This window comes from Acanthisitta chloris, unplaced genomic scaffold (assembly GCF_000695815.1).
Source record: "Acanthisitta chloris isolate BGI_N310 unplaced genomic scaffold, ASM69581v1 scaffold28640, whole genome shotgun sequence".
Lineage (NCBI taxonomy): Eukaryota > Metazoa > Chordata > Aves > Passeriformes > Acanthisittidae > Acanthisitta > Acanthisitta chloris.
The window spans coordinates 35,454-47,848 of record NW_008650366.1 but is presented as its reverse complement, the minus strand read 5'-3'; the positions used below and the strand labels follow the sequence as shown (position 1 = coordinate 47,848).

Genomic DNA, 12,395 nt, shown 5'->3' with positions numbered 1-12,395 from the left:
CTGTTCACCTGGTCTCAGGTTGCCTCGCAGAACTGAATCTTCTGCACATCACGGGTTGCACTCTAATGAAGCTGTCACAGAAATCAACCCAAGAGAGTGCTCCACTAACCTGGAAGAAATTGCTCCAAGCACTATTGAATAACTGTAAATTAACTGAACTATAGTATGATCTTGGGGTAGGGCCAAGTGACAAGCCCAGACCTTTTTGTAACAGCTACGCAGTGTCTTGGCTCAGTATAAATGTAGGCAGCACACTTCAGACTTGGACTGGCTCCAGGCTGAGAATTCTTCACCCTGGGTATGTTGGCTGCAAGCAGTCTCCAGCCTAATGTGATGAACAACCTGAGCACTGTGGAACAAACAACTTGTTCTCAGTTGATAAGACACTGGCCCATTTCCTCCTGTAAGCATTTTATGCTGTTTAGCTATCCCAGACGTAGGAAGAGAAATAACAGAGTCTAATCTCTTGCACCCATACACTCTCCTCCCAACACAGCCGACTCTAAGTTACACTCATCAGCATGGCCTGCTACTGGTATCTCTGCTGTGAGTAGAGGTGAGAAAATCTAAACTAAGTGCCCACAGCATTGCAATACTTTCACTTTTCCTGTATCTAACACCATGGTTTCTCCCATCTACGCAAAGAGTTTTCGGTTTCACCATCCAGAACCCTCAATACCGACCCAATCCTGATGCAGCTGGGTGCACTTGTATCATCCACACACATCCTCACCCACTCTCACAAAAGCAAAAATAAATACTGGACAGGAGAAAACAAAGAAGACCAATTAAAGCCATCACAAATATGGCCAACTCAGATTTAATCTGTTATAATCCCCATTTTTAGATCACCACTTTTCAGCTTGAGTCTTTGAAGTCAGGCAGCCTTAAACCTCTTATGGACAAATAAAAGCAGCCTGGCTTTCAGACGTACTTAGTGGTTGCTGAAGTCTGTGGGATCTGTAAGTGCTCAGCACTTGAAATTATCCCCCTTTCAAAAATATATATATTTTAAAGGTGCCTAACATTAGAACCCTAAATCTGAAAATTCAGACCCCGATTTTTATCGCCCCCATTTTAATCACAACTAACAACTCAGTATACACCTTAGTGGACAATCACCTATTAATTGGACGTGATTTTCTTACAGGTCTCTACTGCATTAATGCTAAGTGCTTTCAGATACAAGTTGTATCTAAAAGCAGATTCAGTTGTCGTGGATGCTGAGTTAGTTCATCAGTTTTAAGTGGATTTTTCAGCTTTGCAATAAAATGCTCATGTTTTAGGCATAAAAGTTGTGCAAAATTATACTCTTTTGTCATGCATTTTTAGCAAAACTGCACTTAGAAGAATAAAGTGAGATTGTTCCAGACATTCTCTTATTACAACAAAACAAGGACCAGACCCCTAAGTAAGTGTCCTGAAGTCTTATTACAGCTAAGTGATACAGTACAGTCTAAAACCCATCCTTGTCAACAGGATGGCAACCAATAAGTTCTACTACCAACACTCTGGAGATACTAAAAATATCAGGGACAGGCACAGTGTTATTTATCTCAGTCAAAATACTTAAATCAAACCCAGGCGAGGTCTTGAAGTTCCATTAAAACTGCCACATAATACAAAATTGTCTCTAACATTTGGCTTCCTTCATCCCCAGTAATGAGGTGAGATTTTATGAAGCTCATCACATGATCGCTCAGTGGTTCTCCAAGGCTCTTAGCACCTCTGTAGAGCGTTAAGACACTTCTGTGTGGCTTTAGAAACAAAGACAGCTTTTATACAGTTTTAAATGGTTTGTCTTAGTAAGTGTGATTAGATGTAGTGCTTCCATCATACTGCAGTTCTGTGTTTTCTGATGAGTAACTGAACAGGCCCCTCTGGCACAGATTTAATAATGTTCCAGGCATCGTAATGCATGAGGCCAAGTAATGACTTTCCACTAACAGCAAGAATTTCATCTCCAGTTTCTATGCTTCCAGATTGCTCCGCAGCACCACCTAGGAGCAAAAGGGGAAAACGTCAGTGTTAGAAGAAAAAAAAGCAAACAAAAATTTGCTTTCCACTGTGATGAGCAGCAAATAAACCATATTTCCAACCATGACAACTATGAGCACAAGTCACTTGTGCCCAGTTCAGCGTTAGCAACCTACCCCGTACTGCATCTCACAGAAAAGGTTATTTTAACCAAGCAAAACCCTTGTTCTCAGAAAAGATGTCTGTTTTTGAAGGAAACGAAGTAAGTGCACAAAATATGCTGGATGTTATCTCTGTAGCTGTAAGAAAACCTGGATGATAAAACAACCATGCAGGCTGTATGTGGAGTGGATGTATCTTCTCCAATGGAATCTGAACAGGGTAACAAGCAGATGACATAGTAGATTGCAAACCTGGATAACAGGGATGGACAAACCAAACACAAGTAGCAAACTTAGGACAAACACCAGTTCCTAAAGTGAGGCACACCCTTCACTACTAATGAAAGTATGTCTTCTGTAATGATAATTAAACTAACACCAGCCATCAGAGGGAGGGGAAAAGGTATGTACGTAAGGATGTAAATGAATGAGCTCAAAAATTAAACATGGCCTTTACCCTGAGAATCACTTTCTAAAGCGGGGAAAAAAACCACACTCACAAAAACTGATAAGCAATTCAGGAAATATGTGTTCTATTTTTTCCCCCTCAATGAGAATAAAACACTGAAAAGTAATTGTGTTATTAATGCTGTGCACCTGCAATTTCATAGAGAGTTTCTGCTTCCTCTAGAAAGTGCTATATTTTTCACTAAACTGACATATGACATGTGAAAGTCACAGCACAGTTCTGGGATTGGTTTCCTTTCTATATATGATTCATGTAAGTTCAACTACCCACTGACAAACAAAACATCCAAGATTGGAGTTTCTGAATCTAAACACATATTCATAGCAAAAGCTAATACTGATATCTAATTAAAAAAAAAAAAACAAAGGAAAGAAAGAAAACAAGAAAGAACTATGGTAAAATTAATAACTGGGCACAATGCAGGGTGGTGCTTCAGAACCACTATGATTAAATGCACTGTGCATGTCTTAGAGAAGAGAACTGTATAAGTCACGAATGTCTCAGACCATTATATAGATTATTGCTGCTGTAATTTAATGTCTAGAATAGTGGACAAGCCCAGGAAGAAACTGCATCATATTTAGTACAGCAGATTGCTCTACAAATATTTACTAGCAGGTGCAATCCCTAGCCGTTCCCAAGAGTGGGGTTTTTTCATGGCCATTTTGGCTAATAAATGAGGATCACATAAAACACCCTTGCTTCAAAAAAACTTTGAATACAAGAATTAAAATATTTGTACAATGCACAAAAGGAAAACTGGGATAATATCCACTGCATGGTTGTTGTACCTTTAAATATCCTTTTCACAAGCAAGGGCCTATCTCCAGCAATGGAAGCTTTTCCACCATCAAGACTGAATCCCAAGCCAGCAGAGGTTTTCAATAATTCAACGCAGATGACATCATTCATATCCAGGTTTGGATCTGTGATAGAATATATACAGCATGTTGTTATGCAGGTAACAGCAAATTGCAAGTTGTTTGGTTGGTTTTGATTTTGCTGCAGTGACAAGGCAACTCAGAGTTCAGATCATACTCAGACTAACCCTTGTTGTGACCTAGTTTCTTACAAGTGAATGTGTATTATCATAGCTGTGAATGACAGACAGTGCAATTACACACAGAGACATTTTCATTTTACATGTTCAACAAAAACCTGCCAAGGCATCTTTTTGGGGCAAAATTCTAGCTAGCACATTCAGCATATACCCTAAACATTAACAAAAATAACTGAAAAATTACAAAAACAGTGAGTGGAGAGCATTTCTTTTTCTTTCATTTGTTCCTATTTGCTTACTTGATGAGCCCCATCTTTTGAATAACAGTCATGAATGAAATGTTGCATTAAGGAAATATGTTCCATCCTCTTAAGGAAAAACCTGTATTCACTCACTAGGGTAAAGAATTGCTTCTGGTCTCATATTTATGGATATAACCGTTATTACCTGTAGTTGTACCCTGCCTCTTGCACAGCAGATAATTTTGGAATGCAATATTGCTGTAGCTGACATAAAACATGACTTTGGTTAGGAGGAAATGAATCTGCCATTTTAGAAAGCAGGACTCTCTTTGCCCTGCATAAATGTAAAAACGATGCAGTCTGCATTATCACAAATTACTGCTACCATTATCCCAGACAACTTTAAATGTTATCTAAAACATCTGGAGATGTGCTTTGCCTTGAAAAATGGATATACGTTCTTAATAACCCAACGCTGTGTTGTTCTTGAGATAATGTTGCCCTCTAGTGCCTGGACCAGCAGACATTCTGCATTTGTCAGGCTGCGGGACACAGGGAGTTTGGGGTAGAAAGATATTCTTAATTACATCTGTTATATCCATGGCAGCAACTTCAGAGAGGTGGATCCATTCATTTACAGAGTGCTTCCTTATTTTTTTAAGCTGTGTTACAAAGTTTTATCATAAAACTCAGTGTAAGCATGAAACAATAGAAACTGCTACAGAAAAAACCCTCCTTCAAACCGCAATGACCATGGTCAAAAATCGGCTTCAGCTTCATGTCCTGGCTTCGGGGTGGTCTGAGCTGAGTGCCTGGTGTTGCCCTAGAAGGAAGGGGAAGCTACCTCCTGCCAACTGTCTCAGCAGCAAGCTGCAGCCATGGTGCAGCCCTCTTAGGCACACTGCAGCAGTGCAGGACTGAAGCAGGTCATCCTCTGCTCCCAAGCAGTGACATACAGGCAGGTACTGAAGGCTTGCTTTGGTGCCTAAATTCTGCCAAAAGTTTCAGAGACCTGTTTGTAACACCCCAAGAACAGCAAAATGCTGTCCTGTTCCCAAACAGGAACCTACTATTCCACCAATGCATTTCAACTTAAACCATTTATCCTAGTTTCCTATGTGATGTCTGCCTTCAAGATGGCTTACTCTGTTTACTCTAATACCACAGTAAGTTTTTTATGTTTTTAGTAGAAACAGTATGGATTCAGCTGTTATAAAGAACAAGTTCCATACCTATGTATAACAAACTGCAGTGTATGGGGGCTTCTTTAAACTTTTACATTTTTTAAAATTACATTGGTTGGTTGCTTTCTTGAATTGACTACTGTTATTACTTAAAAGGAGTTTATCCTGGACTGGAAGAATATGTGGAATCACTTACTTAAATAGAAATTGGATTAGGCACTAAATTAGGTCTTCTAAGTTGTGCCTAGTTATGATAATAAAAAATAAAAAAAAAAGAAACAAACCAAAATCCAAACTGCATTTAGGCTCCAAAGAGAACAAATAAAATTTAAAGGTAATTTCATTTGCTCCCTTCAATCACATCAGGCATAGACACTTGTAATCTAAAACACATTGACATTTTTCCCTTCAGTCTGCTCTGCAAGAGAATCCTTCCAACTGTTCTTGGACAAAGATCATACCTGCTCCTATTTCCATGGAAACATCCTTTCCAGACCCCACACATTTTCTGCCAGTAGCTGATATCTCAAGTCTGGAGGAACTGTTTGCTTTGACTTTTTCCTTCTGGATGACAATGACTGCGTATTTATACAGTCTTGCATGATGAAGAGTATTCAGGACATCCCCATGGACTGAGCTCGCAAGAGATTTGCCATTGATTGACAGAACAAGATCTCCTCGACGGACAGTCCCTTCTTGAGATGCCACTCCCTTTGAAAACACTCTGTGGACCTACAAGAAAGATTTTAACAAGGGTGTTTTAACCTCATAACCACACATAGAATTCTACAGGCCAAGGTGAACACAGACACCCTACCAAAGTCTGCAGTCACTTTACTCCTCAAAGAGCTTCAATTAACATATTTCAAATGACGCATGCGTTAAATCCACATCTGTGCTATAGCAAACACCAAGAACACTGTGGTGTGCAACACCCATTCCCTCAGCTCCCACTGACTAGGACATACATCCTGTGCTTTTTACAAATGCACAGTTCTAAACATCTGTGCACAGAAAGGCTCTGACTTACTGCAGCTGTACAAGTATTTAATTGTTCATTTCAATTTGGTTTATCAATTATCATGCAAATAGATGCAAAGGGATGATTTAGTGGCTCAAAATGCATTTTTCTAGAGAAAAAAATACTCAGAGTCGATTAAACTTTTGAGCAAACTCCAGCAAGTTTAGAGGTGTGTCATTTACAGAAAGGAACAGACTAGAAGACTCAAGACCCAGTACTTAAGGACATGTCTATCAAGCACTGTAATTTTAGCAGCCAGAATATGATTTCTCATGGAGTAATTTCTAGCTCTTCCAGGCAAAGGTTCAAAGCAGCAAATTTGTGGACACAAATCTGCATGGCATTTTCTCTGGGAATTCATCCTAATACCCAGACCAACAGTGAGGCATCAGAAGCCTTTTGGCTCTGCTTCCCTCTCATTGCAGAGCCACGCTGAGGTGAGCATCTGCCACAACCCTGCAGATTCAAGGAGATTCATTTCCAGCCTGCCTAAGCAAGCATTCAAAGCAGAATAATAGCCCCAATAACATGCAGACAGGCAAATGCAAGAAGGAAGTGGAATACAGAGGTTGTGTCCAAAACATCTGCTGCCTTCCCTCACATGCTCAGCTCCTCAGTACCTTGCAGCTCACTGGGGATTTCTATTTCTTCACCCAAGTGTGAGCTTAACAGTCCACCTAAGCAGCTCAGCACCCAGTGGCAACCCTAAATCCAGCTGGTACCCAGAATACCAACAGGCCAAGAACATGAAAACGTTCCTCACCTGAGAAACATGATCTACACACACTGAACAAAAAGGACGTGGGAAAAGCGGGGGCTGATGCTCCTTTGGTATCATGGCTAATGGAATTCACGAGAACGACGTCACCAGTTACCCAGCCTGAGAGAGCTCAAGATCTTATGTTCTATGCAGAGACACAACCTCTAGGTGAGGCAGTCTCTGGGATGGGACACTGTTGAGCCTTCCTCTTGCTCACAGCTGCCATTATGATTGTTTGGGCCAGAGTCAGGGAACAACTTCTGTACTGAGAAAAATATGCAGAAGTATGCATGCAGAATTTTATTTACATGCATAGGATTTAGATCTAGCCCATCCCATCCAGTAACAGATTTTTAAAGACTGAAAACATAATTGGTATTCATCTCCAATAATGAAAATTATGCTTCCCAGACACTGATTTCAGTAGCAGATGGTATGCTGCTGCCTCTGAGAGACACTGTTTTATGACTGTGAATGACTTGCAGTGAGTCTTGATAAATGAGTACCTGATCTAATCACCATCCTGCTTTAAAGTGAGCTCTGTAAAAAAATGACTTGCAGCCATCACTTACTGTGACTGATTTCTGTTCCAGATCTATTCCTCCAGCAACACTAAATCCCAGGCCAGCTCCTTCTTCTTTATGCAAGACTACAAAGTACGTGTCTTCTTTGCTCTAGCAAAAACAATGGAGGTGCGAAAGGGAAGAAGAAAAAGAAAACCAAAGATCAAGACCAAGTTCCTGAACAAACAATGAATTCCCAGTACCCACAGATTATGGCAGGTGAAAAAACAAAACAACTCAAGGAGTCAAAACTGAGATATTAAGTGCATTTCTGTTCATGCTACAGATGAGTTGCACCCATCTAGGAGAATTCAGGTGACAGCAAAGGTTTCTTCAGTCAGTTCAAGGCTAGAAAGCAAAGTCAAAATTACAGCAGTGAAAGGTCATTAAACCTTGAGCAGCCTGATTTTCAAAGGCTATAATCAATTTTGCATTGCTCAACATTTTACAGTCTAAACTCAATAGTTCCCATACACTTTTCTGGACCAAGCACTGTACTCTTCAGAGAATTACTAAAGCTTTAGTTCACCCATTTCTCCTTCTCCTTGAAAGCGGCATCAACCCCTTCTCAGCAGTGCTGGACAATGTTGCGAGGTGTAGTGCCTACGTGCTGAAACTTGTTAAGGTCAGACAGCAGAAAAAACTTTCACTAAAATAAAACTGAGGAGCCTGTTAGTGACCTAAACACAACTAAGATGAACGGTTGTAGAAATGGGAGCATCTAGCATAGGGAAGGGATTGGTGCAGGTTTGCACCATGGCTGAACTTGGTTCCACACAGAACAAAGGTCTAACGCTGATTTCTTCAAAGTGGTGGCCTGCCAAAATACAGAATCATAGAATCACTGAGTATCCTGTGTTGGAAGTGACACATAAGAATTATCAAAGCACAACTCCTGACCCTGCACAGGCCCACCCCAGTGCCTGTCCCTTCGCTTCCCTTTGTGAGGAAGCTGTAGACTGCAATGAGGTCTTCCCCCAGTCTCCTCTTCTCCAGGCTGAACCGATCAAGTGACCTCAGACACTCCTCGTACAGCTTTCCCTCAAGGCCCTTCACCATCTTCATTGTCCTCATTTGGATGCACTCTAATAGCTTTGTATCCTTCTTATATTGTGATACCCAAAACTATGCATGGGACTTTACGTGAGGCTGCACCAGCACAGAACAGAGTGGGACAATCACCTCCCTCAGGCTGGCAATGCTGTTCCTGATGCACCCCAGGACACAGTTGACCCTCCTGGCTGCCAAGGCACACTGATGACTCATACTCATCTTGCCATTGACCAGAACCCCCAGGTGCCTTCCCATGGCTTTCCAGCATCTTACTCCCTAGTCTGTCTGTACACCCAGGGTTGCCCCATACCAGGTCTAGAATCCAGCACTTGCCTTTGTTAAACGTAATATAATTGGTGATTGCCCAGTCCTCTAATTTGTCAAGATCTCTCTGAAGGGTCTCTCTGCCTTTTAGGGTGTCAACAGTTCCTGAGTTTGCCATGAGAGAGCAGCAGTCCCATCCAGCAAGTCTGGCACTATGTCACAGAGACTACATTTTGTGGTGTAAGGGAGACTGTAAGAAGGAATTTGGTGGAACAAGGGGATAGTAACCATCTGTGGGGCAGAGCATCAGATATGGGGAACAGAAAGCAGGTGTCTCAGCTTTTCCCTAGGATCCAATCCAACATTAGTCAGTTCCAGGAACTGCCAACACTAAAATTAATGGCAAATCATTATAAACCAATCTCTTAACCTATTTAGCATTAAATGATATATTTAGTCCACTAAACTAAACATTTTACCTCAGCATTTGCCTTTTAATTTTGTCTCAAAAGGCACAAGGAACCACAGATTATTAGGTTTTTGGTGAAACAACAGTAAAATTGTTGGTCTTACTGCATGTTTTTTGCCAAATAGTGCCCGTGAAAGACTTCCCATATTAGAGGCATCACTTCAATACACAGAGCCAATGTCAGAACCTGATGTCACCGTGCTCCACATCACTGACCCGTCACTGCTCAAGGACAGAGGAGCAGTCAGCGGTGAACACTTTTGCCCACAGTGTTTTGTAGATGTTAAGGCAATTCTCACCTGTACTCAAGAGGGAACAGCTTCATGTTAGGCTAGAAATTATAAAATCAGCTAAGCATCTAGGCTAGCCCCTTTACAAGGGAGGGCAATGAGGGCAGTGGAAACATACACATATCTTTGACTGTTAAGTCAAGAGGCCAGGTTCTTTCCAAACCTTGCTAACTCAACTTAATCTGCTTACACTGGGAAATAAATAAAAAAAAAAAAAAAAGTAGAGGGTAAGATGTTAAAGAGTTATCCAAGGACCATATGTCCTGGGACAGTCAACAACATAGTCTGGATGCTGGCTTCTCATTGCCTAGTTCAAGCATTCCCTCCCTCCCCAGCTCTCAAAGCTGCCACAGCTACAGGGGTACAGAGACCTGGCTATGGATGCTTATGGCTTTACTTGGACACACCAGGCCTCCAGGGAACACCTCTGTTCAGACTGTTAGACAAAGGTAACAGTCAGAGATCTAAATAAAATGCCTAGGTTGTGTGTTTTTTTTTTTTGGTTGCTTGGTGTTTTGTATTAGCAGCATTTATTAAATGCTAGCAGTAAATTCAGCACTGTTCAGAGCAAAAGATGATGACAAACTCTTCCCAAGGAAGCTTGCAGTCCAAATCAGGCAGCCCATCTCATTTATCAGCAACTGCATAACTATGCAGAACTGTTCAATTGTACATTCAAAATCCACCATTTGAATAGCACAAAATTTTCCAGCCTATGTGCCATACTGGGCTTAAAAATGGATAAGAAACTATGCAGACATGAAGTGCATTCCAAAGAGCATTCAGCTTTATAAATATTTGAGTTCTTGGGCTTTGAAAAGTGGCATAAATAAATAATCTCTCCAAGACCACATGCAAATTCTTTAAAGAACACTTAATTACCTTTGGCCAGTTGCACAATCCAATTCTAATTTTATCAGTAAACTCAGCAAACCCTCTTACCTCACCAAGCTTTTGGGAATTGCAACAAGCTTTAGCTATGCTGTCCCTTCAAAGGAGATAATGCTGGGTATATGAGGGAGGTCCTTTTCCCCCCAGACTGTTCTACATCTGAAATAGCAATCTTTCTGAATAAGACTCAGGAGCACCCTCAATGCAGCTCAGCCAGCAGTTATGCAGACCAGATGGCAGCTTCCCTTCCAGTGCTGTCATTATTTTATCAACTTCTGTTCTGACTTAAAAAGGATATGGATGCATCCCACAAACAGAAACATTGAAAACTGGAAAGTAATGTTCTGGCAGTCATTTCACTTTGGAGGCCTTCTTTAAACACCTAGATGATGATGTAGGTTATCTTGATGCAACAACCAGTTTCCACAGAAGAGAACAAAAAGGTCACAGGAGTCTCTTAGAAACCCTCCAGCAGCTGATTTCTGCCCTTGCAAGTCACCAGTTCAACATTAAAAAAACTAAATTCAATTTCTGTTGATTTCAGCTTCTAGCAAAAGACTGGTGCTTCCAGGCACAGAGAGGAGCAGAACTTCTCTTGCACAGCAGGGAAACTGAGTCTGACTCACATGGGAAACTGAGGTGCAGTTATTGGCAGGGCCAGACGGAGGCATACTTCTCCACTTAAAAGACACCTTACTGCGGCTCAAAACTGCTTTTGAACTTTCTTATACAAAAAGTAATTCAAAATTATGTGTTTATAGCAGGTATTTAAAAACAGCATTACTAAACCCAACATCAACTGCACTTTATAGTAGTAACCTACCACAGGACTACTGGAGGCAATCTGAAACAGTTTGGAAAAGATTTTATCTGCCATTAAGAAAACCCTTAAAAATCTGCCAATAACCTAGTTTTCTCTTCTGGTTTTTACCTTCACTTGTGCTTTGACTTCTTGGAGCATAGCAGCAACATCACATTTTGGTACTACTGCTGACAAAACAGATTGCAGTTTCTGCTGGTCCAGGCTTGAGACAAGCAGCTGATCCAAGCTAAAACGAACATAAAAAGATAAAAGAGCTTTGTATTTCTAGACTGTGTAGAGATACATTTCAGATATACAATATAAGTTGCATTAGGATAAATGATGAAGCAGAAATACCGAAAACTGGTAAGAAATGGTGTATGCTGGTAGAATGAGAAGGGGCAGAGAAGACTATTTAAGAGTAACTCTGAAAATCAGTCCCTGTTCTGTTCCCCTCATCCTTCCCCAATGATTTTAGCAACAGACATTAACAAAAACAAGGAGACAGCTACATCTGAAGACTGCTTCTGGCAGGAGAACAAGCTCATTTGTCACTGCAGGCTGTGCTGGCAGCCAGCACTGTGCCCCTTCCCCTCCACCACTGCTGCTGTCCTGTAAAGTAGTCAAAAACTGACCAAAACCAGTTAAGAGGGGAGACGTGAAAGGAGCCCAGCCTAAAATGTTTCATCCTGTACTGGAGCACAGCTGCCTAAAGACAGCAGCATGACAGCTCCAAGGCATCAAGAGCATGAATGACACCGAAATTGTGAGTGGACAGGGTCTTGGAGGGACATGCAACTGAAATTTGGGGCAGATCTGGGGCAAAGCTTCCACTTTGCCCCAGAAGGACTTGTGGGGATGAAAACCAAGTAGCAGCAGCAAAGCTGACACCGACCTGATGGACCGGCTGCTTTCCCCATCCAGAGAGCTGCCACGAGGCATGTCATCATCTGAGGCAGAACCTGGTGTCCCCGAGCCACTGTCCCGAGGGCTGCAGGAAGCTATTCCCATCCCACCTGCCTCTGTGGAGCTGCAGTGGGCTGGTGGAGCTGCCCCGATCTGGGCAGATGTGCCAAGGGCTCTGCGGGGTGTGATTTCCAGCTCTGTCTTGAAGCAGGCAGGCTGCGGTGGCTCCGAGAAGCTCTCTCCGCACAGCTTGTCCAGGTCGGGCATACTGAGGGCTCTCAGCTCTCGCAGCCTGGAGCGGGACAGTGGTGGCCCCCCCCACCCCCGGCCGCGGGGCCCCCGC

General features: G+C 42.0%; 1 protein-coding gene across 1 annotated transcript in view; it reads right to left on the bottom strand.

Moving 5' to 3' along the window:
• Positions 1 to 1,833: 1,833 nt before the first annotated feature.
• PDZD2 (PDZ domain containing 2) overlaps positions 1,834 to 12,395 on the bottom strand; it is a 35,739-nt gene continuing 25,177 nt past the window's right edge. Inside the window, exons 15-20 of the mRNA XM_009084847.1 lie at positions 12,042 to 12,395; positions 11,276 to 11,393; positions 7,387 to 7,488; positions 5,495 to 5,765; positions 3,399 to 3,533; positions 1,834 to 2,000 (exon numbers count right to left, since the gene is read on the bottom strand). The exon at positions 12,042 to 12,395 is cut by the window's right edge and continues 3,241 nt beyond it. Of these exons, the coding sequence (XP_009083095.1) occupies positions 1,834 to 2,000; positions 3,399 to 3,533; positions 5,495 to 5,765; positions 7,387 to 7,488; positions 11,276 to 11,393; positions 12,042 to 12,395 (1,147 nt within the window). The remainder of the gene's footprint in view (positions 2,001 to 3,398; positions 3,534 to 5,494; positions 5,766 to 7,386; positions 7,489 to 11,275; positions 11,394 to 12,041) is intronic.